This window comes from Vidua macroura, chromosome 6 (genome assembly GCF_024509145.1).
Source record: "Vidua macroura isolate BioBank_ID:100142 chromosome 6, ASM2450914v1, whole genome shotgun sequence".
In the NCBI taxonomy this organism is placed as follows: Eukaryota; Metazoa; Chordata; class Aves; order Passeriformes; family Viduidae; genus Vidua; species Vidua macroura.
In genome coordinates this window covers 16,360,392-16,385,898 of record NC_071576.1, presented here as the reverse complement: position 1 = coordinate 16,385,898, position 25,507 = coordinate 16,360,392, and the positions used below count along the sequence as shown (strand labels likewise).

The following is a 25,507-nucleotide window of genomic DNA, read 5'->3' as shown; positions in this document are numbered from 1 at the left end:
TCTCTGATACAGCAGCAGTGTGCACCAAATACGTGGAACTCAAAAGGGCCTGTATTACACAGAGAGAATGATGATTAAACAAACTGGAAGTGCTTAAACTGACTTACAGTGCAAAAACCTCTATCTCCCTCCAGTAAGAGCAGTGAGCTGATCTCAGTTAACACTAAGAGTCAAATTTTGCCTTTTTATGAACACACCACTTCCCAAAGGCCTTAAGATTTGCATCACAGCTTACAAAAATTTTTAAATCCTTTACTAATTTAAGACTAGCAGAAGGAGTCCAGAATATCCTTCTAGGAGACTCATTGGAACACCAAGCAAAAAGCACTGCACTTCCATCATGACACTTGAATGCTTCTTCACAAACACAGGGAGTAATTCCATGACATGCCTTATGCCAGCCAGCTAGATACCAAAGGGACAGATTGTTCTGAGATAAACTCTGAGGCTCATGAGTGTATGTGGGGAGGAGATGCCTTGTTGATGCAGCTGCCCATGGCTGCAATTCTCAACCATCATACTTGTGGGAGGATAATCTATTCAGTGGCAACTTCCTTTTGTATTGCAAGATGGCTGCAGTTTCTAGAGGCAGGTGGGTCTCAGCACTCCAAGGGAAGACACGCAAACTGCAAACTGAGTTCCCTGTACATCACATGGGCTCTCTGCTTCCAGGCATCACCCCTACTGCCTGAGGTCTTGTGCTGTACCCCACACAAGCCCAGCTGGAAAGACTTTCTGCCCACCATAGTCACAACACACCCAACAGACAGAAAACCAGTCCTTGGAACATGGCATTTATCTGACCGAAGGCTTGTGCTGCAAGGTCTAGGAATTTGGGAAGCTGTACATTTCAGTTTGTATAGATTCATGCTTTAAGGAAGTCAAAGTCACTATCAACACCAGCACATCTACCTGGAAATAAAGCAAAGACTTCCTAGTTCAAATCCAGCAAATAGCATCATATCTCAGATGTCCCCCTTCTCCCATGTAAATCTATCAGTATCTAGAGTGCAGATATTCTGAGGTCTTTTCCTCTGGCCACTGTTCCATTTAACTTATTTCATGTTCTTAACTTATCTCACCTGAGTCACACAGATGTACTTTAATATCATTTTTTCTCATTTTGTCAAACTACCTAATTTCTTACAAGTGGCCCAAAATCTTTCATTTGGGGCAAGTTAAACTTTCATCTGATGGCTAAGAAGGTAGGGAAGAGGAAGAAGGACTTGGAAAAAAAAAACTAAAACCCTAGTCCTAGTTGAAAGTAGAGTAAGACAACAATGAAAACGAAATTATTACAGTGCATAAAAATAGTTTAAAAATCCATCCTATGTACTCATACATAATTTTTGTTACTGTAGAATCAAACAGATGTTTCAAACACTAAACAAATGTTACATTAAACACCTCAAACATATCTGAACTGACCAGTATGAAATACTGAGCAGCACATTTTTGCAGTTTAATTTCTTTCTTTACACTCAAGCACCCTTCCTTGTAACTCTCAGACTAACTTGCCGTACCAGAAAATTCAATTTCTGTAGAGAAAGGAGTTCCAGGTATGTATCTTCAGACCGGTACAGTTGTCCCTTTCACAATCTGTTGGTACCTGGTTGGGGAGGACCCATTCCTTATCATCTCAGCAAAGACAAGACAATGGTTGTACACATCCCAACAAAAGATCATTGTGGCAGTCAAACACTCCCCATCACAGGCACCAAAGAGGATAAACGGGGAACCAACTGCAAGGTCACAGCACAAACCAATAGAGTGCATTTACTCTTTCTTAAGAAGAAAAAAACCCAACCACCCCAAAAACCGCACACACAAATCCAGTGAAACTCACAGTTCAGAAAGGAAGTTTTTGTTACAAATTTATGGGCAGGGAAGAGTGTGTGTGTGTGTGAGATTTTATTTTTAATACAGCATTGTTTTGGGGATGAAAAGCAAGGACTGAGTATTTCCCAGCCTCTGCTTATGCAGATGTATCTTTCAGCACCTCTTTACCAGTTACACTACCTACTCAAACTGCAACACTATATATTAAAAACAAAACAAACAGACAACCCCCCCCCCCCCCCCAAAACAAAAACCCCGCACACAGAACAGAAAACCCCCACAACTATAATGACTTAAATCTAGTGTTGACCTGATAACCTCCTTTGGCACGCTGGTCAGACAGCTGCTTTAAAATCCCAGATTCACTGATTCAAAATTATCACACATAGAAAAGCTTGTTTAAAACAAACGTGCTGAAGGCCAATCTGCTTCTCACCTCCTTTGCTTATTAAATATAGTTGGTGGAAGTGACTGAAGTATTTTACTTGAGTTACTGCTGAAGTTTTAAGCCGGGAATGATATGCTACCTATTACAGAAAAAGCAACTGTTCAGGAATTTGTTTGTGTTTTAAGCACCATTCAGAGGCATTTAACCAACTAAAAATAAATCACTCTTCACCATTAACTTTCTTAACTTACAAAACACTTAGGGGAATTAAGATTAATGCACCCTGAAGGGAGAGACTTGCATGAGTATCAGTAAGATCAAAGTGGCTTGTGGGTTTGGGGTTTTTTTGTTGTTGAAGTTTTTTATGTATTTGGTATTTAAGATTATTCCTTTAGAGTCTCGAGAGTTATTACCAATAACTCGGTATCTACTTTGTTATATTTTCTACTTGTTTAAAAGCCCACTGAAAAGAAGCTTTAAATTAGTTGTCCTTTACAAATGGGTGACAGTACAAGCCTGACTACCAAGTCTGTGTGCTAGAAGAGCACAGCAATTTACTGGGTTATAAAAACAACTGCTTTTTACTCTCTCATGCCAACTCAGCTCTCCCATCTCAGTGTGTTTCCCTTACAGCAGGTTTGGCAGACCACTCAAAGCCTCCAAAATTAGGTGCCCTGCTAAGGTCAAGATTGGGAAAGCAAGCCAGTGTATCTCCTGCAGAGACTCAGGCAGCTGCCATAAACACTGCAAAACCTCTAAGTGCTGATCAAGTGTGATACATACCTCGACACTGGTAAAAGCTGCAATATGCTAGCAATACGTCAAGAAGAACCAAAACAAGTCCTGATCTGGCAGACAGTTTTGGTCTCACAATATCTAAGGGTTTCAAAGCAAAACTGTTTGAAGACTCTGCTATGCAAGATGCTCAGTACTCTAGTCCATCAAGTCAGTGTCACTTAAAATTAGGTCCTATGCCATACAAAGAAAGGACAATTGCAAGTTAACTGAAATGCTTTAGGAAAAAAAAAAAAAGACCAAACGGCAGCTGTGTCTAAGGGAAGACATATCTTCAACCAACAACAAATTATTTGAAATCTGAATCCCTCCATTGCACAGAATTTGGACCTTGCAATTCATAAAAAGAGAATGGGCTAAGTGAAAAAAGGGGGATGAAAATCACCTCTCCAATCAAGATTTTGGCTCAGGCTACAAAGGAAATGCATACTGGAAGAAATGTGAGCTCTACCAAGTTTGAGAATTAGAGCACTCTGGTTTCGTTTCTTCTGCATGACTGGAAGCTGGGAGCTAGCTTAAGTGCCAGAGCACTGAAGTGTAAGCAAGGCTTCTAATAATGGCAGCTTTTGTGGTCCTCTACTACAGAATCATTCCTTCTGCATGTAAAACTGTAAAGATACATCCACATGCTGTTCAGATAAGCATTTGCCACAAAAAGAGAAAGCTTTCAATACTGACACAGCTTTTGCATATTCAGGAAAACACAGAACAAACACACAGAGTGGGGCTTTTCTGGTTTGGTTGTTGGGGGGTTTCTTTCACTTTTTTAAATATCAACATTGAAGAACTGGCCTTGAGACACTTATTACCTTAAAGGGGTGACTCCTTGTAGATGAATTGTTGTTTTGCTTTGAAGTTACCACACAGTCTTGATAGACTCCAAGTAACTCAAACAGGTTACTGGTCAAATTAGAAGGGCTTTGACCATAGGGGTTTTTTGGTGACTGCAGTTTTTGATGGATTTTTTTTTTTGGTGGTGGTGGTTTTTGGTTGGTCAGTTTTGTTTGGGGTTCTTTATAATTTTTGATTTTTTTAAATACTTGGTGTTTTTTTTTTGTTTTTTTTTTAAGTGAAGTGTATTCTACTTTTAGAGAAACTGCTTCTTGGGACTGATGCTATTTCTTCAGAAACTTCATCCTGACAAATGAGCATTTTAACAGACTTAGTAGTTCTGCCCATAGTATCAAAAAATTCTAAAAGAAATTCACCTCCTTCCAGTTTCTATCAATAAATGCTCATGCTTCCCTTGGGACCCCAGTCATTTAGCTTTACTGGAACACAGCTGCTCTAAAATGAACCAGGCATTAAACTCAGCACCAACCTCCCCTCCCCTGTAACACAAACACTGCACACCTAACAGGTCTTTCTGTGATATAAATTTGATGCTCCACTCCCTTGCAAATACTGTTCCAGTGGATATATTACAATAGGAGCACCATTAAAAAAAAAACCAAACAAACAAAAAAAAAAAAAAAAAAAAAAAAAAAAAACAAAAAACCACCAAGACATCCAAGAACTCTAAGGTTACACAGGGAACTTTTCTTATTTTGCTTCTTAAACATACAGCAAACAACTTAGACATTTTTGAAGTCAGTTTTTTATTTATCTTACATTAAAGGCAAGTTTTTTTAGAGAAAGAGCATCACCTACTGTAGTTTAAAAATATTAATAACCCACTAAATAAATAGATTCCTATCCTGTGAAAATGATTAAATGGAATTCATACAATACTTTTCCTTTGTGTCAAGTCTTTCCTACCAGCTCCCAAAGGAGCAGATGTCCATCACTGTTATCTTCACCACCTGACACACAAATAATGTCATTTTAAGTCTAAAAAACAAATTAAATAAACATCTAGAGACTTTTAATAATGCTAATTATGAAAGAGAACAGACAGTGGCAGCTCCACAGGGACCATTTCTGTCTGCTGAGCAGATTTTTATTTAGGCACTTTTACTGGCCATATGAGGACCAAGCAGAATTTAAACACTTAACTCCTCTTTCAACTTCCTCTCTTAATCATAATGGAAAACAGAGGCACAAGCTCACACAGCTTATATTCAAACAGCCCATCTAAACAGCTATTTCAAAAAGTCATTCTGCTTACTCAAAGTACAATGTGCACACACTTTAATTTGCTGCTTAATAAACTCCTTCAAGTTAACTAATTTTATAAATCCTTCTCTTCAAAAACCAACATGTGCAAATGGGAGATGAGATGCATGCATGCATGAGGAAGTGACAGCATTTCAATTTCTGTGCATTCATAAGCAAGTGCCTTTCTTAATTTGTGTTGGTGTAAAGTCCATACACCATGCAAAGTAGCAAATATATCCATTCCTGTGAGTTATCTTCAGCAAAGAAATTGGCACACCAAAACTCCCTCCTGTCCCCAGGTTTGTGACTTGCTCTGGTCCAGCCACTTGCTCAGCAGGGTAAATCCCATCATTCTTCACCAGGATAGGTGTCTCCACAACCTTCACACCCATTTCTTGGCCCAAGAACACGCACATTTGCCAAAAGTACCGGAGTTCAACTCCAAACTCAGGCAGACCTCTATAACACAAACCACAAAAGCTTTCAGAAGTAAATAAAACTCTGCATTAGATCCATGATCTCCCACACAATTATGAAACCTGATACTCCTTCAAAAGGACAGTGAAGCACTGCTTTAAAAGACATCTCAAATACCTGTCTGAGATGAAAACACACTGTGCTTACAGGTCTAATAAGCCATTAAAAAGAGCAGAGTACAAAAAGGTGGAAGTTCATTACAGAGCTTTGTATCAAAAGCTGAACTAGGATGCTGTTGAGCAGAAAGCCAAGGTCAGCTGAGTTATAGGCACAAAGACACCTTTGCTTGCTCCACACCACAGGGCCACAGATCACTGCCCAGAACAAGCCTGGACACCAAACCTTAATCTGGAGTCAGAGCTATGTGAAATCAAGGCTGTGGACTGAATCCTGTGTATCACACTACAGAATGTGACAATAACCTCAACGAAAGTGACACTGGATTAAGTAACACTTTTACAGGCAGAACATGCCAATAAAATTAGAATATAAATCACTTTCCTTTACTACCTGCCATTAACAAGCAGAAGTTATTTGGTTTGGGAACTGGTATGCAATTAGGGGACTGTTTGGCAATCATACTTTATATATTTGTGGGATTCATCTTCTCTCTTCAAAGACTTTTTAATGAAAACTACTAAATGACATGGAACTCATTACAAAAACACAGGCAATAAATCAATCTTTAGCTTTCATTTTTTATTATCCTTCAGCAGAAAATTAACTTCAAAGCTATTTTCAGCTGTAAGTAGCATGCAGGCTGTTTTCTAACTTACCTAGAATTGGTAGGCTCTATGAAACTTAATTCACCCCTTCGCATAATTTCAGCTAACAAAAGTAGAACATTTGCCCAATATTGAGGCAGCAGGACTGAACATGGCTGTCTGAACAGCAACTTACATCTCAAACCTTATATTAAAAAAATACATATGTAGCAGAGGACTGAAAAGTTACTCTGTGGCTTTAGCATTGGTAGTAACAGCAACAGTCAAGGAGATTAACATCAGGCCTTGGCTTTCCTTAAGGAAAGTCACGCACACTCTCACATTACTCTTTTTTAAGCCATATAAAGGACACTGTGGGTGTGTTCTGCAGTTCAGACATCCCAAGAATTGCTCTCAATTAACATGTCAGAGGTTAAGTAAATGCTGCTGTGTGGGAACCAAACAGCTATTCCATACTGTAAAATTTTACAGGCCACCTCCATCTGCCACTGTATGTTAGGACACTGCTCCCCTCTTTCCTTGGCTCAGTTTCTTCATTTGTCTGCACAATATATTGACACCCCTCTAGCTTATTAAGCAAAACAAAGACAAGACTGCAGACATATGTCAAGCTACTCTGCCCTTACCCATATTCTAGCTCCAGAAAAAACTAGTTTAAAAGTCAACCCATTCTCTTCCATCTGTTTGAGGTCACTATTTCATTCTGCATTAAAATCCACATACAGCCTCAAGGAAAAAAAAAAAAACAGGTCTCTAAAATCAGTCCTCCCTTAAACTTCCAGAAAGAACTCAATCTGTCAGCCAAAATGCATCCTGGAATCAAAGCCAGTAATCTTGATCAGGTGTCCAACAGCATGCTACTAAGTCAGTTGGAATGGTACTTCTCACCAGCCTGGGAACACTTAAAATTGACCTCTGCAGAAACTTATTTCAACTCTGAAGCAGAAATGTTTGTTTAGTTCTTCTGGAAATGATCAAGACCATTTTCACTAACAAAGCATCAGACAGTCTGGCTGCTAGTGATGAGTCACTTGTCTGTCTCATTCCCACTGAAATACCTGACAACAAGACCTATACAAAATGACTGTGATTTTTGTGATTCTTGTGTTTGTTCCACTGCAGCAGAGTGGTACCCATTTCAGCTGAAGAACTAAATCAAAGACTAACATCCCTGGTTCAGCATTTCCCAGAATGGCAGCACCAAGGTCAGTCATTCCCTTGTCCTGGACACAGCACTACAATAAGAGAACATCTTCACAATTCACTGTGGACAATACCAGTTTTACATGCAACCTTCATGTCTCATGATCATGCTCCTGCAGAAGAGAAAGCCTAACTCAATATTTTTGTCACTGCAGAACCAAGAAATCTTCATTAAGCTAAGTACTGCATAAATACATACAGACAGTCTGTGCCTGTAGCAAGTTTAAACTAACTAGAAGTCAAATGAAGAACAGAAGTGGAAGCAAATACACAGCTAACAAGGTTCTACTCCAGGTCATGCCAGTGGCAGAATCTTGAGTCCTGAAAGGCCCACAGCCTTACAGAAATAGCCCATCCCTACAACAGTACCTTACAAAAAACTTATTTGTCACAGGAGTTGGTTTATCTGTTGTAGACTTGTGAAAAACCAGAGGCTTCATGGCTGCTCACTGTTGTTGCTTTGTGCAGCTGTAAATTCAGGCCACAAGAACATGCACACTACCTCTGGTAGGTGCAACAGCACAATTGCCAATGCAGAGAATTTTGGAGACTCCATGAATACAGCCCACTCAACTGTACAGAAAAGGGAGAGAACTGCACTGAGGAGTGCATGACATCAGCAAAGCATTTGAATTAAAAATTTCTGTTGAAGCTCTGGATATCTTTGTATGGATATCTTTGCTCATGAGAAAGTTGACACTCAGTTAATAATTTTGGAATTTAAAGCTCAAGATGAAGAAAGGTTGTCACTAAGCCAAAACTGCTCCCTAGAGAACAGAAGTCAAAGGAAAGCAGTCACTCAGTATAGCTTAACCCATCAAATTGACAAAGCTAGCAAAAAGAAGTTCAGTTTTACCTAATTGCAACAGGCCACTGCAGGTACAAACTTTCCCCCTTAGAACATAAAAATACTTTTTTGACTTCAGGGTGTGTGCATTTCTAGTGTCTTGCTGTTTACTTTGCTAAGGACTAGATTACTAGCCCACTAGAAGTAGCCTGCCTAGTAGGGAAAGATTCCAGCTCACAAAAGAGGACACTGCTACTTCCAGAACTTTATTTATAACTTGAGTACAGTTGCCAGTCCCTAAGCTGTGTCCAAATCTGGAACTCCAAGTTTGAATTTCTCTTTGCAGTTCAGTTAAGAGCTCTAAACCTGACTCAGTGCTCCAACTACAGAAGTGGGAATTGTTTACTGATCTGGAAGCTACTGGTATTGTAAGACCTTCACTGATCCACAGGGAAAAAACAGCATTTGCCTCAGCCTGAAAACAAACTCATATCTATTCCAAAGGTTAGAAAGAGCCTCAGCAACTCATGGGCAGCTAACATCCTTTAACATACCTGATAAAAACTCTGCTGCTTGTACTTGTTTTACACAAGTATAGAGCAGCAAAGCAAAAGGAAGACACAGATCTGAACAAATATGCCTTAAAAATAAGGCATCCTTGCCCTCCATGATCTCTGGGCCCAGCTGAGTGATTTAGGTGGGGACAGTAGGATTTGTAGTAATATATTCTCTAAAAATTCAGTGAATTACTTCCTCTTTACACACCCCCTTACTTTTTGGAGAGCACTAAGGGTTTTTATGAGTTTCTTACTGAAGTTGCACATGCCACACAGTCCCAACTCGTGTCAGAACTGTGCCTCAGTACAATTTATTTTTTAATTAAGAGATGTTTCCAACCTTTTAGAAACACAAGGTAATTCACTAGGTATTTAGTGGCCACAACTGCAAGGAACAGAGGCAACAAAAATACAGCTGTGACCACACGGTAGCATTTCTTCCAACAGCATTTCTCATCCACATACTCCAGATGTGACCATAATACCCATCCAGGCACAGCCAAGGGATGATCAAATTATTTTGTCAGCTTCAAGTTTTTCATGTAAATGCAAGGAATTTTTGCTTGAGAGTGCAGTATATACTGTTGGTGTGATTACTGACATTTTTGAAGGTTAGGAAACTAGCTGTTTTCAAAACAGACCCTTTCACAAAACTCCTTTATATTAACTGGTATTAAAGTGATTTTTAGCTCCTTAGAAAAAAACACTAAACCCAAAGACTGACACATGAGCAAAGGAAGCACAATAAAGCCGGTTCAAGCTTCCCCTGCCAGCCTACCTTGGGCTTCCTCCAAAACTCTACAGGTATGAGCATATTATCTAAGCATTGCAGATACCAGGTGCTGCTCTTACATGGAATCCTCAAGTAGCAGCACCTACAGGATTTAAATATTCTCTACAACACAGCAAAGGGAGAGGCTAACACCCTTCAAATTTTCTAGCATTCTTCCATCTTCTTTCAGTTTAAAGACAGACAAGCATTAGAATTCAGAGCAAGAAGAATCACATAGACTTCACACTATGAGTAAACTTTCTGCTGTGTTCAGCGTTTTCCAAGATATGGCACCAATTCCAGAAGTTTTATGATCAGCCGTTTCTCCAGTGAACCAGTAGTGTAACTGTTATTAAATGCAATTAATGACATCTTGAATGCTCATAAAATCCCACAGCAAAATGAGTCATATGCTCGGTTTCTAAAGAGGGGCCCTCTCAAGTCAATAAAACCTGCAGAGGTACAACTGTTGACAGAGTTGGAAATGCAAAGATGTTGCATGGTAGCACTGATAACACACATTACATAGCCAACAAATAAATTTGAAAAAAATACCACCAAAGCCAACAACAGTCAATGTTGTCCTGTTTTAAGAGTCCTGACACTTTTTCTTAGTAGCCACTGGCAATAAAGTCTCATGCAGTTGAAAGCTGCAAAATGGCAGCTCTTCAGAAAATTGCAAATGAACAAACTCAGTTAGCAAACTTCTAAAATAAGAGAGGTTATTCAAACAGGAAAAAAAGGCCTCTTCATTGCAGTAACCCCTCCCAAGTTCTGTCTGGTGAAGCACATATAGGGGCTGATCTTTAAAGCTTAAATCAAACCCAAATTCCACCCTGGCTTCCTCATATGTTATCTCCATCAGAAACCCTGAGCTTATGAGATCAGGAAAGTGCCAACACTGTAATACTTGGAATTGTGCTTCTGGATCAGACCTGTCCTTGTTTTCTGAAGTAGCATGATCTGTATTGATGAGAATTTTGCTTTAATGAAGAGATCAGTGATACAGCTATAGGAGAAATCTGATACTAGATACAGACAGACTAGACAATTACATGATCTGAAATGTCAACTACCTTCTGAATATCAACATTAATTTTAGTAGGCACTTATGTCACCTTCCTCAGATACTGTTTACAGTACCATGAATTTATGTCACACTCCTGATTGCTCCTGCCCAGTACAGAGAAGGGCAAGTATTCTTTCATACCTACCAATGTCCTTCAAAAAAGAAGGAGGAAAATACTGCTTCATTCTAGACTATCTGGTCTTCCAAATTCAACAATTATGCCATAAACTTGACTTTGGTCCATTAAACAAAGATGAATGTAAAATGTCAAGGCCACTATCATGTTTTTAGGTGCTTTTGTTTCTCTTGAGCAAGCAGAAAATTTGTGTTCCTATTGTTTGTCAGGAGCTTCTCCCTCACAGTCTGCAAACATGTTTTCAGTCAGTAAGACACTACCCTCACTTTAACTTAGGCTAATGTATTTATACTGCTTCATTTAACAATGCCCATAACTTCAGCCTATTTAAAAAATCTCTACTATTCAGGAGAGAAGTAGCATAACATCTAATTATTAAGAATATTTAATATCCCAAAGCATCTATATGGTCACATGCTAAAAAAGACTCTAGTAAAACCTACTTAAATCATATACTAAATTACAAGAAAACCTCCAAACATCTAACAGAGACATGAGTACAGATGCAACATTATACTGCACATCAATCTCACACAGAGGTCAATTACAGCATAGATGGCCTCAAGTACCCCCAGACGATGGAGAGTTGAAGGCTGCACACACCACATGAAAGGGAAACTCAGATTAGCATCAAGACCTTGGATTTGCCCTAAAGATATGATTGTGTCAAGGAAAAATAAGTTTCTTATATAATCTTATTAGCACAAAAAAAAAAGTTATTTGATTTTAAACTTTGTTGCAATTACATTTTCAGGACAAAATACAAAGACTGATGAGCTCTCACGACTGCTTTGTTTACATACTGTATATACAGTCCTCAGGCAGCACAATTCACAATATTTCATTTCTGGACTACAATAGGAACATCACTGTTAGAGCTGCTACTGCAAGCCTCAGCTACTGTTTCCCATTAAAAATTCTGTGTCTTAATCTATTTTACTTGTTGCTAGCTTTATTAGATTAACTCAATAGCTAGGTCAACAAGCAATGTAACACATGACTCTGAATCACTTTTCTTTTTTCCTGACTCTGATCTTGCTCCAGGTACTTTTAAAAGAGGTCAGAGTATCAGCTTCAAGAAAGGAGGAAAAAAAAAAAAAAAAGAAAAAGAGAGCGGCTGTGCATTACTTTTCCCAGTCCCAAAACCTAGGATGCAACAAAAGAGAAAATGAAAAAAGCTTGTGAGTGAAAGTTTCAACACCTGAAGCACCAGACTCTCAGACAGTAAATCTTGTGAGGGCAAGGAGAAAGAAGGTTAGTACTAATCTTTCTTGTAGACTCCATATACACTTAAATTATTCACTGAATTACAGAAACAAACAGCAACAACAAGGCAAAACAAAAAACCAACCCACTAAACTCTAAACTTCAGCCTCTAGTTATGATCAAATGGAATTTCCCCTTAGAAATCACAAGTCTCAAGAATGACATCACATTGCATCAGCATCTTCAGATCTCAGCAAGAGACACAGATCAGTTATCTTCAGAAACACATGATACCCTCCCCTACACCATCTCAAACCTGAGTTGCTTTGCTCTCCTAGCAGGCTGCTGGAACTTGCACAGATGAGTCACACAGCCCATCTGAGTTCGTCATTTTTCATAAGTGCATCTCTTTCAGACTTCCCTAAGCAAGTCCAGGAGCAGAGCTGTACAATCACATGGAAGAGCAGTAGGCAAACTTTGGAAGAGAATGGCATGAAAAGGCAGTACTCTACATATCTTCTGTATTATGAAGACCAAACCATTACACAATCTCTTCTATATATACAGAAAAGATGAAGTGTCCAGGGTAAACACACTGGCATCAACTCCTACAGTTTAGCTGGCTTGTTCATTATACAATTGAGACACACAGAAGCATTTTAACAATCCTAAGTGGTTTCAGTCTGGTTTATGTACTGCACAGCATTCAAATACGGTAAAAGATGTGTAGAAGGAAAGAGTAGAAGAGTTACCTCCTCACTAAGTCCAAATACACACAACAGTGTGCATACAGAAATTCTATTTAGAGTAAGAGTTCATGCTATGGCTTTCCAGCAGCAGCCAACATGCTCATAACTCTGCAAAAGTGCCCAGCTGTCACCACCCTGGTTTTAGGGGAGCACTGTTACAGTAGAGGAACACTGACAGCTCCAGAATGACACCCAACAAGTGCAGTGTGAGACTCTGCAGTCATCCCTGCACTTTGCTCTCTTAGAGCAGTTCTGAACAAACAACTACTTGAGCACCACAGTACAAAGTGTAAGAAGTCTGTCTTCAGGCTAAGCACAGATTTATTCTTCCTATCAAGATTAATATTCTAGTGTTAAAAACATTTCTTCATCAAGATTTTATTTTCTAGCAGCCCCTTTAAGAAAAGTTTTCCTGTTTTAAAAAAGTCTTATCCCTAGAAACACTACTTCCATTTCAGCAAACCCCTTCACATAAACAGCCCTACCACAAAACAGCCCTTTTAATACATACATCACCAAATGCTGACAGTCTTTGAGGACAACAACTTCTTAAAAACAAAAAAAAAAAAACCCAAAACAAAAACAAACAAAAAAAAACCAAAACAAAACAAAAAAAAAAGGACAAAGGAAGCAGCCTCTGGCCATGAGGAATAGATGAAGATAACCGTATTGTCATTTTTAAAAAGAAAAAGCATGGCTGAAAATACTTTTACACAAACACAATTTCCTCTACATCTCCTGTAGCAAACTTCTTTGAGCCCCCAGCCTCTGCACTAGCTAAAACAGTACAGCAGTCACTACTAATTAATGAGTAGAGAGTAGAAATCTCACCTGATAGTAAGTCTTAATGTTTCTGATCAAGATGGTCAGGTTTTGAACCCGAAGATAGGTATCATTATTTACATGCTTGTTGACACGTTGGTTGGTTGGTCGAGGATCTCTATTAAAAAGGAAGAAAATAAAATATTACTATTAAACTGGTGTTAAGACTTAACACCTCAATACCACATTTAAGTTTATGAATTAAATACATTGACAATTATACAAGGTACATATGCATTAAGTAATGATAGAATAAGCTCACTATTGCTACACCTATATGTAAGTTGGAAATATTTCCTGCATGTCACAAAGTTCCCTTCTTACCTGTATTTCCCTGAAAAAAGAGCATATCTAGTTTATGTGAGCTAAATCAAAGCAGTCTCTGATAATATGGAGTTTTCCTTATCCAAATAAAGGCAAGTCTAGGAAATACTATCATGCCTTCCTCAGCTTTGGAGTTTTCATGACAAGAAGAGGGTATTAATACTTGATTGGTGATCACTGTAAAAATTGCAAAGACCAGATGTATCAAACTGAAGGGAAAAAAAAAATACTGCACTTCTTACCCCCATATCATCTAACTAGATTGCTAATGTACATGCTATGTTTTTTGTTTGATTTTAAAAACAAATCAAAATTGCACCTGAAGCAATTTTATTTCTAAAATAAAAAACAAGACACAGAAAAAAAGCTGCAAACTATTTCATACAAATGTACACCCTCAGATCATCTCCATACACTCACTCTACGATTTTGAAAAAAAAAAAGGAACCCAAAAATCTTTATCTGCCAATAGCACAGATCAAAGATTTGTGCTTCTCCTCTAATAATGACCCTTATCAGCAGACTCCTAAACAATCCAAACACCTGCCTCCCAGAGCTCTGCTCTGGCTGTTAATTAAGCCATTCACAGCTTTTCCAGGGCCAACTATTGAACTCGGGTGTTGACAAGGAAATAAAAGAGGAACTGATCCAATATTTATTTTTAAAATATATCTGCCAACGTTTAAGTATGTCAAAGAGTTTACATAAATATGTTTACTTTTTTTTTAAATGCACAACCATTCCAGAGCACCTCTTGAGTGAAAGCAGTGTTATGAGAATAAGTATGAAAAAACACAGATATTCGAGAGATGAGAGAAAACTGCCTTGACAGCACGTAATATCAGACACAGTATTTATGTACACGCATTTAAGCAGATGTCCAATACTGGTATAAACTAGCAAGACACTACACAGCCTTTCCAGCAGCAAAGGACTTTGTATATGCATTTATACTATAATAAATTATGAAATAAAGAACAAAAAGAGGCAACTACAAGAAGTTTTAAAGTAAAATCTGTAGTAAGTATTCAGTGTTCCACTGCTGCTCAGATACAGGAGTGCAGAAGCCATACTTTTAACAGTGTGACAGGATGGGTCCTCGGTGAGGGAGAAGCATAAATGCCACCAGGGCTTGAGCTCAGACAGCACCCTGCCTTCAGTACACTCTGAGCAGATGCTGTACCTCAAAGAAAACTGGACACAGCTTTTTTAGACAAGGCCACGGCAACAAAGTGGGAAGCTAAAAGGGAAGAAACACTCAGTAAAGAGAAGCTGACCAAACAGAAGGGTCAGGCTATAGTTCTCATTTCCATGAGAAAGCTCATGCAGGCAGCACATTGCCACGCCACTGGCCACTGGCTGGCAGTGTTCCCAGGCTTGTGGCCAGGAATTGACATCTTTGACTGGCCAGCAGTCACTACTCCACAATCCTTCCCAGAACTGCACAAAATGGGGCAAAAATCCACAAAACACACTGACCAGCACAGGAAAGCAGAGGCTATTTCTTCAACAGCTGCAGCAGTGGAACTATGGGACTTGGATGACGTTTTCAAAGGCACCTAAGACACAGAACTACTACTTCCTAGACAGATCTGCTCATTCTTGCACAGTGGAGACTGTGTTACAAGAACATAAGCACTAGCAGACCAGGCCCTCAGGAGCAATTCCAGAGCTTTTATCCTATCATCTTCGTTAAGGGTAATTGATTGCTCCAAGAGCCCTTAATGCCACTGACCTCAGGGTCCTCTTAACCTCCAGCCAAGCTGCAGCACAGCATAGCTCTAGCACTCCTGCCACTTCTCGATCACAAAAAAAGTTAAAAAGCTTTTCTGAAAATAGAATGTAGCTCAGAAACATGTTTTCTGAACATGCTGTGTAACCAGCTTCACACAGCACCCCAGCTTACTTCAGAAAGGGCCCTCTGAACACGATGTGGAAGTCCAGCGCAGCCTACACTTCAAACTGCCACAAAGCTTATTGTCTTCACAGGAAAATGCAACAATGCCTCCTCAACAAGCAAGATCCCGTTTCTTCTTTCTGTGCTTAAAGACAACCCTACCCTAAAGAAGACAGAGCTGTTGGCACTACACTTTGAACATTATAGCCCTTGCCTGTATGGTGAAATTTGTTCACCAAGAATTTTATAGAAAGAAACTCTAAGGATCACACTGAAAACTAAAGAGAGGTATTTTAGGTTTGTATTTTTTTTTGGCAATACTAACCAGGTAATCCAAACAAATTCATGTATGGATTTATCTGAAAAAAATCCCTGAACACCTCAGATGCCTTTTCAGTCCTTTAATGTTTGGTCTTTTCCTTACACACAAATATAATGAAAATTTCCTTGCTTTTTTTTTTTTTTTGAAAACCACCTACTTCTCAAGACCCAAAAAGTTACCTAAATAAGACTGAGACAGCATGGCTGAGGTGTGACTTAGGAAAATATTCCACAAACCATTAAAAACCCACTCAAGCCAAATAAGCATATAGAAAGTCTCAAACCTCACTATATACCCAAACATTTTTAAAGACGTTATCTGGTTCGTACATGCTCATGAATGAGTCTTCTAAGAACAGAGAGGAAAGGAAGGGTCAAGAGACACAGATCAAGTGACAAGTTCAGCAGGTGTGGGGTCACCAACATAGTGCATGACGATGCAATCCCTTAAAGTCATAAAAGTAACCAGAAAAAATTAAATTTTAAAATCCAAAATGACAATTCCATTCTTACAATTTCTGACAAGCCATTTTGATGAGCAAGGGGAAAGCCCTCAAGCCAGGCCCAAAGGTTATGAGATGCCAGAAGGAACTGACTGGCCCAGCATCCTGTGGCACTCTGCTCTGCAGGCAAAGCACTAACCAAAAATACACCACACTGGGGCTAGTGTAACTCTCTTGCCACCCAACTTCTTCCTCTACCACGTGAGATGATGCCACTAAGGCTGGCAGATTCCTAAATTGCCTAGAAAATGGTGGAAAACTGCACTTCTACACAGCATTCCAAAATTTTAAACTAAACAGATGCACATCTCTAACACACGTTAGAGATGTGTATTTGTGCCATTTGCTACAAACCACGAGGAGCGGGCACTCACAATGCGGCTGTTCCTGTCACGTGGTCAAAATTAAAGACAACAGATGAACAGTACCACAAACCATGACAGCAACTGAAATGGAGAAACCTATTATTGAGCATTGTTATTACAGGATTTTAACACAAATAACATTATCAGCAGATTCCTACCACACATTCCTGTTTGCTAAATGTTTTGACAGGAAAGCAGTCTATTTTCAGTTAGAAGAATTAGAACAAGCCAATGTGAAAACACTTACGTGCCTGCATAAACCTCCACATAATTTCTTACAGGAAGTTTTATTTGAGAAGTTAAATGAGGCAAATATTTGCTTATGCTTGTAGATATTATGCCACAGCTGCAACTGTAACACTGAAGGCAGTCATTGCAGTGCCACCACGTGCTAATTTCATACCAGGAAGTGACACACAGCCATCTAAAAAAAGTTCTTTAAAGTATGTCTGCAGAGAATCTCATTAACCTGGTACACATAAATCCATCAGCAACACAAGCTTGAAACACAGCAGTTCCACTTTGAAGATTAACATTTTTGTATGCAGAGCATTCAGCCAGTACTGCAAGTCTGCAAAAATCAACCCTGCCCTTCATACACAATCAGGTTGGGATTATACACTTGAGCAGGGCAGAGGCAAAGGAAACCATTCATTTACAACAGAATTATTTGAAAAATAATTTATTTTGTTTTAAAATCTAAGTGGGGAAACCAAACACTGCTGACTCTTGCTACTAAATTTATTCGTTTAACAGCTAGGTGTCCCAACCGAGAATCAAACAACACTCAGTTTTCTTAGAAACAGTCTTGCTTGTTTTAGAGATCACTAGTAAGCAAAGGGATCAGCAAAGCCCAACAGCTGGTGCCCTAACGACTACAGTCTGCCTAAACCCAGGCCAGCTCCCCTCCTCTGCCCTTGTGCCGTGGCTACACTTGGCAAGCCTGAGCAAACCACATTTTATTCTGGGCTGGCATTCCCAGGGGCAGCTCATTTCTGAAGAGGATGAAGTTAAGGCACAGCCCTATTTTCACCTCCTGTCACAAAGCCAGCAGGGACCTGGCAGGCTGGAAAAGCGGTAGATAGCTGTCACATATCTCTCTGGTGACACAGCTGCCTTGCTGAGATGAACCCACCATCTAAAAAACATTGACACTGCCACACAAAGCAGCTGGGATCTTCTCCACCCAATGCTGCCAGACAGCATTTTGGGAAAACCCGAAGTATTAGAACAGAAATTAGGGGCTGACTGAACTCCTACAGCCCACCCGTGACTCAAGCAGCTAAAGCCTTACTTTCACTCAGCTATCTCCACTCAACAGGTATATCTGGATTTCTTCACAGATCCACCTGTCTTTTTCTACCCTGAATTAAAATCTGCTTCGCTGCAGGGCAGAAATGTTGTATTTTTAGTAATGAATTTCCCAAGAATCTGGCTTTCAAAATCTTCACTGAAAGAAACAGCTTGATTTGCAGCAAAGCACTGTACCACACCTGGTGTTTAGATACAAGCTCACATGCCCCTGTTATTTCTGTTCCAGTAATCAGGCAAGCAGGGTAAAAAAATTCAAAGTGAAATAACACACAAGTGATGAGGCAGCTGTCCACATCAGGAGCCCAGCTCTTTCACCCTGCCACCCCTTACTCTCTACATGTATGTGCATGCCTGCATCTGTGCTTTCAAGCAATCAGCACTATCATGGCATGGCAAATCCAATTCCAGATTTATCAAAGGCCCTCATTAATAGGCTTTCAGCAGGAAGAAACCTCCAGCCAAGCACTGAAAGCCATCTTCAAGGAACCAGGAATTAAAAAACTGATGAGCAGTAATTTTTAAAAATACATTTATTTATTCATTCTGAAAGCTTTGTGGGGCAGAAACATGCCTTGCAAGACTTGCCTGACTTACATGTAAGCAGTAATTGCATTGCAATTTCTAAAGTTAAAATCAGGGAAAAGTAAAGGTCAGTCAGCACCTCTCCTGAGCACCTTGCTAGGTTGGGATACACTGACCTAAATAAAACTGCAATCCTTCCTATATTAAATAGTCTTGGGATCTCAGTACAAAGATTTTGGTTTCAAGCTCTTTAGTCACCATTAGAAGCACTGCTAAAGCTGCCTAAAAAGGGGGAGGAAAGGCCAGATTGTGTATAATTGGACAGTTTCCTACTCCACAGGGCTGTGCCGCCAACACTTCACTTTCTGAGACACCACTGCCAGGGATGTTTGTTGGGAAAAAAACACAAAGAAAAAGCAAAGCCCCACCAACTTATTCACCTGACAGATTAAAGCTAGTAAACATGCCAGGGCACTTCTCACGATCACAAGAGATCAGACAAAATGCCAGCTAGTGTCACTGCACACATCCAGCCTGTATGCTTATCTTCCTGATTTCCATGAGATCTTAGAATTGCCTCCTTGTCCTCAGATCATTGTTCAGTTGCTCCCTCGAGTTTAACAACTCTTACCTCCTTAGACATAGTTCAATGGTCAATTACAAATATTTAAGTTTGCACATACCACCTAATAAAAGTCTCCACTATGCCACAGTCATTCAAAAGCCACATAACTTCACGATTAAGTATGACTTGGTTAATTTTTCATGTTTTGAAATAAGGTGACTATTACACATATAATTATATAAGCGTATTAGATAACAGTGCTGTTTAGTTAAACCCACAGCCAACTCAGCTGCTGTTCCTTGATAGTTAGGTTGGTCATCTCTGTGCCAAACACAATGGTCATGAATCAAAATTTAATTTCCCACATCTTGGAAAGCTACAAGCCTGGACTTAAACCTTCATACTTGAGGCTCTAATTTGCAGAAAATCTTTTTAAAGTGTAATTATTCCTTTAAAAATGCTGGAAATTATGTCTTCTCTTTACAAGAAGCTTCTATCCCTGCCAGTTTACATCACTAGTTTGTTATCTCCATGTGCTGGCAGATCTGGGTTCTGCTCTGAATCATGGATTTTCACCAGCTCCAGTTCACAATTTTCACTCCTGGTAACATCAAATCAGAAGAAAATTTTATTACCTTCTCACGTGAAGCAACCAGGTACCAGAAAATAACAAAACTTGACAATCTGAGTGGGTGAGGCATTGATTGTCAGACTTAAAGTAATTTCTCAAGATTTTAAAGGATTCTAATATGAATTCTTCATTTAAATGCTTGGACTAACCACTGGCCGAGTTTCAATTGATTTCAATCACTTCAGAGACCACACTGCCAAAACTGAGTGACTTCCAAACTCTCCTCCCCTGAAAACCAAATACTTGTCCCTACAAACGCTCTCTCAGATGTATTTCAGAATATTTAAAATAAAATACAGAAAAAGAGAAAACAGTCAGGCTCTGCACGCAGCACAGTAGATCACCGACAGGAAAGGATGTGGTTAAAAACATAGCACAAGTCCTAACGACAATTTAATTCGAAGTTAGGATATTTTCAGCACTCCATCTTTTAACCAATTTCAAAGTTCCCTCAACATATGGCCTTACAATGCCGCAGGAAAGAGGGAGCACTAAAAAGTTTTTCCAAATTATGTATTTAGTATCGAAGTTTACGCAAGATCAAAGTTCAGATGAAACCCTCCCAGTAAAGCTTTATTTGATACTGTACTTTCATTTCCTTCTTCCTACTGCCACACACCTTCCACTGTAGCATTAACTAAGATAACTGGGAGGAAAAAAAAAGGAAAAAAAATATGAAAACCACACACATACCACGCAAAAAAGATTAGAAAAACGAGTTAAAGAACACTGGACCTGGATTAGTTCGGAGCTTTCCCCCCACTATTTTCTGTTAATTTCGAAGAGCAAGCACAATGAAAATCGCTCCGGCCCCGCCTGAGGAAAGCTCCGGGCCGGAGCCCCGACAGCCGCGGGAGGGGCAGGGCGCTTCCCCCTCAGGTCTGCTGCCCTCCGACCCCACTCACATTTGCAACATGATTTTGTTCAGGACGACGCCATCCACCAGGTCCATGTAGACGCCGAGGTTGTCCTGGTCCCCGCTCCCCAGGTCTCCGAAGGTTTTCACCTGCCGGAGGAAGGACAACAGGGTTGGGGGATGGCGGCCGGACCCAGCCACCCCCGGCAGGACAGGGCTGTCCCCTCGCTCCCCGCCGCCCCTCTCTGCTCACCCATGTCACTAAGGGGCTCTGCAGGAAGAGCTCCAGGAGCTCGGAGACGGTCACGTCCATATCGCCGGGGCTCGGGCGGCGGCGGGAGGCTGCGGCCGCGGGGCTGGCTCACTCGGGAGACAAAGGCGCGGAGCCCATGGCCCGCCGGCCCGCTGCCCGCCGGGCGCTGCCTACAGGGCGAACAATGCGCGGCTCATCGCTCCCCCGCCCCGCGCCGGGGGCACACGCGGGGCCGCTCGCCGCGGTCCCTCCTCCCGACGGCAACAGGCCGGTCTTCCCCCACCGAGCTCGCTCCGCGGCCGCAGTAGAGGTTCCCCAGGAAAAAGCGAGCCACGCCGGGAGAGGAGAGAGCTCAGCCACCACGGCGGACGCCCGGGAGCCGGGAGCAAAGGCGCGGAGTTCCGACGGGACAGCTCCGAGCGCCCCGCAGCCGCCCCGCTCCGGCCGCCCTGGTACCTGTGGCGGGGCGCGCCCGAGCCCCGGCAATTAGACCCGGGCGGCGGCGGCGGCGTGACGGACAGCGGCCGCGGCCAATGGCAGGGGCGGAGGGGCCCGGCGCCGGCCAATGGGCGGCGGCCCCGGGCGGCCGCGGGGCGGGCCGCGGTGTGGGGTCGGGGCACCGTCCGCACGCGGCAGCGAGAGCGGCCGCGGCCTCTGCCCGCCCGGCGGGGGCGGCCCCGGGGGCGGCCGCGGCTGCGCCTCGTTCCCGCTGTAACCGAGGTGATGCGCGGCCTCGCGGGGCCGCGCCGGGGGCGGCTGTACCTGCCGGCAGGCGCCCGGCGCCGCGCCCTCCTCCGCTAGGAACGGCGCCAGCGCCCAGCGGGAACGCGCGGGTCCGAAGTTTACGCTTTAAAAAGCACGAAATTCCCCACAAAGTACTGCTCAGGGGCGCTTCCAGGCGTGCCGCGTAAACCCCTTAGTGCAGCTCAAAGAAGTAGGAGGGAAAACTCGGAGCAGGGCGAGCGGCGCAGCCTGTTGCGCTGCCGCCCGGAATGAACCGGGAGCAGGTGGCCGTGGCGCTCCCGCGCCGGGGCAGGCCCGCGGGGCCGGCCCGGGTGCCGAGCCCGGCGAACAGCCCGTCCCTCTGCCGCGGCGCCCACCGGCGTGCCAGCTGCTTTCCTGCGGGGCAGAACTCATCCCGTCTTTACTTAGGAAAATAAATAATGCTAGGTAGTCTGGATGATTGCTGCTTTATTTATCCCAGGCTCAGAACGTGAAGAGAAATAATTTAGCCATGAAGCTGAATAGTGTAATGCACCGTGTCACATAGTGGGGCTTGGTGGTGTCAGGATTTCTGTTTGACAGTTTGCTCTAGTTTTCACAGATGTAATTGTTTCTCTCTGGTATTTATCACTCTGTGCATCAGCTATTTCTTAGTGCATTCTGCCTATGTCTTGTTCGATCATACTGAACTCACAAAATAACTTTTGGATCTTGCACAGTCGGACAAGACATCTGAAATTCCGGTTATTATTAACCACCTACTTTCGATATGTTTTTCATAAGGGGTTGGATACATGTGTGTTTGTGCATCGGCTGAGGGAGAGACATCTGTTGTTGTGCCTGAGGGACCAGAGCAGTTTGCAAGCAAACTATTACTAAATGATAGACACTGGTGTTCATTGTAGAGGCCTTTTTGTCCCACTAAAGATCGGGTTTAATGATCTGCTTCACATGGATCCTTTTTTTACGCAGCCCTGTAGACAAGAACAGGTAACTCCCACTTGCTACCCTGGTACATGTGAATTGCAACTTGTTTACAAGCTGTTTTGCTCAGTTTCTTGAGAGGATGTGCCAGGAGGGCACAAGTGGTTAAATTAACCCTTTACTACGTGAGTCATGTAGTCCAGTCCTTTCGGGACCTGAAAAGAAGGAAGTTTTGCAAGCAAACCATCTGTTGTAGTTGGATGGAGAAATAAGTATGCTTTTGAGTGTAACACCACGGAGAGAAAAATAATGGTTAATAGTTTCTCAACACTTCAGAGAGATGGACTGCCATACTTTGATTTCTTGAAGCCTTATGATTTCTTGTCTTGTGGAAAGATTTCATTAAATAAATTTTCAAAGCATTTACTGCAGTGCTTACAACAGATGTGAGTGTGAATCAAAAACAAAACAACTTAGTATTTGAAAACTATATAGAGCTATTCACAGAAGACACAATACAGATGCAAGAATGCTTTCCCACTTTTCACAACTTGGATGCAACTCGTTTGTAGGACAGACTCCTGAAAAGAAGCAACAGCCGCATAGTCCGATCCAGGTGTTGCCAGTAGTGAGACAATTGAAAGGGAGGGCGCATCATGCAGCACCAAATTTCTTATCCCGCAAACGTTCCTGGGGATGCTGTTAGCTGCCAAATGCTCACGCGTTATTCAAGGTGACTGCCTGTGTTACAGGAAACATTTGGCCTCAGGCAGTATGGAGGCGGGTGCTGGAGGTGCCGCCGCAGCAGCAGGACGGGCAGGGGTCGGGAACGCGGTCGGGAACGCGGTCGGGAACGCGGATGCCGCCGGCTCGGCCACGGCGGGCGGAGGCCGGGCGCCCTCTGGCGGCGGCGCGGAAGCGGCTGCGCGCTCGGTGGGATGCCGAAAGCAAAGCAGCAGCGGGCAGTAACACTTTGCTTGCCTTGAAATGCGCTGGGAGAACTGATGTAGTCTGGGAAATACTGATAAACTGCTTCCACACGCATGGGGCAAGGGGGATGCGCTGTTGCGAAGGGCTGCAGGCCGCGGGGACGCACGCTGGGAAATGCGGAGTAGCTGCGAGTCTCCTCAACCCCCCGAGCCGCACGGCGCGGGCGGCGGAGCGCGGCTGCCCCGGGCAGGAACAAGCCCAGGCTTGCCCGGAGCTCCGCCGAGAGCAGCCCTGGACGCGGGGTTGCGGAGGGCAGGCTGCCTGACTTGGGCAAAACACATACCCTGGCTACGAGCCCCCAGAATGCGTGCGGAGAGGTTTCCCCTCGGTAATTCTGTGTCATACCTGTTAGCCCCAGCTGGGTGTGTGCTTCCTCCACGTCCTCTCCAAACTGTGCCTTGGCATTTATAGTGAGAGCGCTTTTATTCACCCGCCTTGTGTTCCACCGCACATGTATCTTGTAAAACCTCACCTACCTATTACAGGCCAAGTTCTCATTTCTGATGGTACCTGAAGCTGCCGCCATCCCAGAGCAGATAAAATAAAACAAATACCAACGAATATATCCAAGAAAGTTCAGATCCAGACATGTACAAGCAATTGCATTTAGAAATCGTGCTTCTTACAGTAAAGCAATGATGAAAATTTGTACAATTTAAGTTTAATGTAATTTGCAATAATTTTGTTTTGATACCATTTCACATGATCAGCTTTTAACTAAGAACATAATTATCAAACAATTAAGAAGCACCAGAACTGTGATTTAAGACACCGACATAGGTACAAGCTGCTAAAGACACTAGTGTGTTTAATGCCTTCGTTATCATCATGTCTATTTCTAAAGCAATTTTCACAGCCACAATGCACTCGATTTCCAAGGACAGACTACAAAGGGAACTTTCTAAACTCACACATTTCCAAATGTTCCTTTAGGCTGACTGTAAATGGCATGATTCACCCCCCTCAGACTGTCCCCTAGCAACGAGTACAACCATCAACAAAGCTCCACCATTCATCTGCTGTCTGAAGTGTAAGTTGCTGAGGGATGGGAATAACAGAATTCATGAGGTTACAATACAAGAGTTAAACTCATGGTAATCAGGAAAGAGCTTTTTCGCCTCCTTTGCTTGGCACTGTCGTTAAGCAGCTTTCTTGTAAATATGACTTGACTGTTCATCAACCAACTTCTCAGCTGTGGAGCAAGTTTGCTTTAAGTAGACTCTGGAGCTGTAAACAATGTGTGCTGGGAGAAAAAGAAGGCGGTCGGAAGATAGCTTTGGTCCTCGCAATGTTTGATTCTGAAATGCTGTTTTCAATATTGTTTGTTTTGTTTTGACAAAAGTGGTAAAGAAATTTGAATGAGAGTAAAAAGAAACAAACCTGTATGTGCTACCAAAACACAAACAAACCCCTAAAAGTATTTGCTAATGTGCTTGGATCAATCTGAATGCGGGGGCGGGGGGGGGGGGGGGGGGGGGGGAGTGGGATGCCGGTGATTTACAGTCTGTGGCTCGTATCTGAAACATTCAGAGAGAAACTCACAGAAAAAAAACCTAGAATTAACCTTCAGCACATGTTTGTTCAGTGCTGAAATGTAAGCCAGCTGCTTAGGCTCCTGAAGAGACTAACATAGTACAGAACCTAAAATACAAAGAGAGAGAGTTTGGGCAGAATAAATATCTCATAAACCTCTGAGT

The 25,507-nt window shown here is 42.1% G+C and overlaps 1 protein-coding gene across 1 annotated transcript in view; it reads right to left on the bottom strand.

The window, feature by feature from the left end:
* Positions 1–21,610, bottom strand: part of CCDC88C (coiled-coil domain containing 88C) — a 96,116-nt gene extending 74,506 nt beyond the window's left edge. The window contains exons 1-3 of the mRNA XM_053979323.1: positions 21,174–21,610; positions 20,970–21,070; positions 13,632–13,740 (exon numbers count right to left, since the gene is read on the bottom strand). Coding sequence (XP_053835298.1) covers positions 13,632–13,740; positions 20,970–21,070; positions 21,174–21,233 — 270 coding nt within the window. The 5' untranslated portion in view covers positions 21,234–21,610. The remainder of the gene's footprint in view (positions 1–13,631; positions 13,741–20,969; positions 21,071–21,173) is intronic.
* Positions 21,611–25,507: the final 3,897 nt, after the last annotated feature.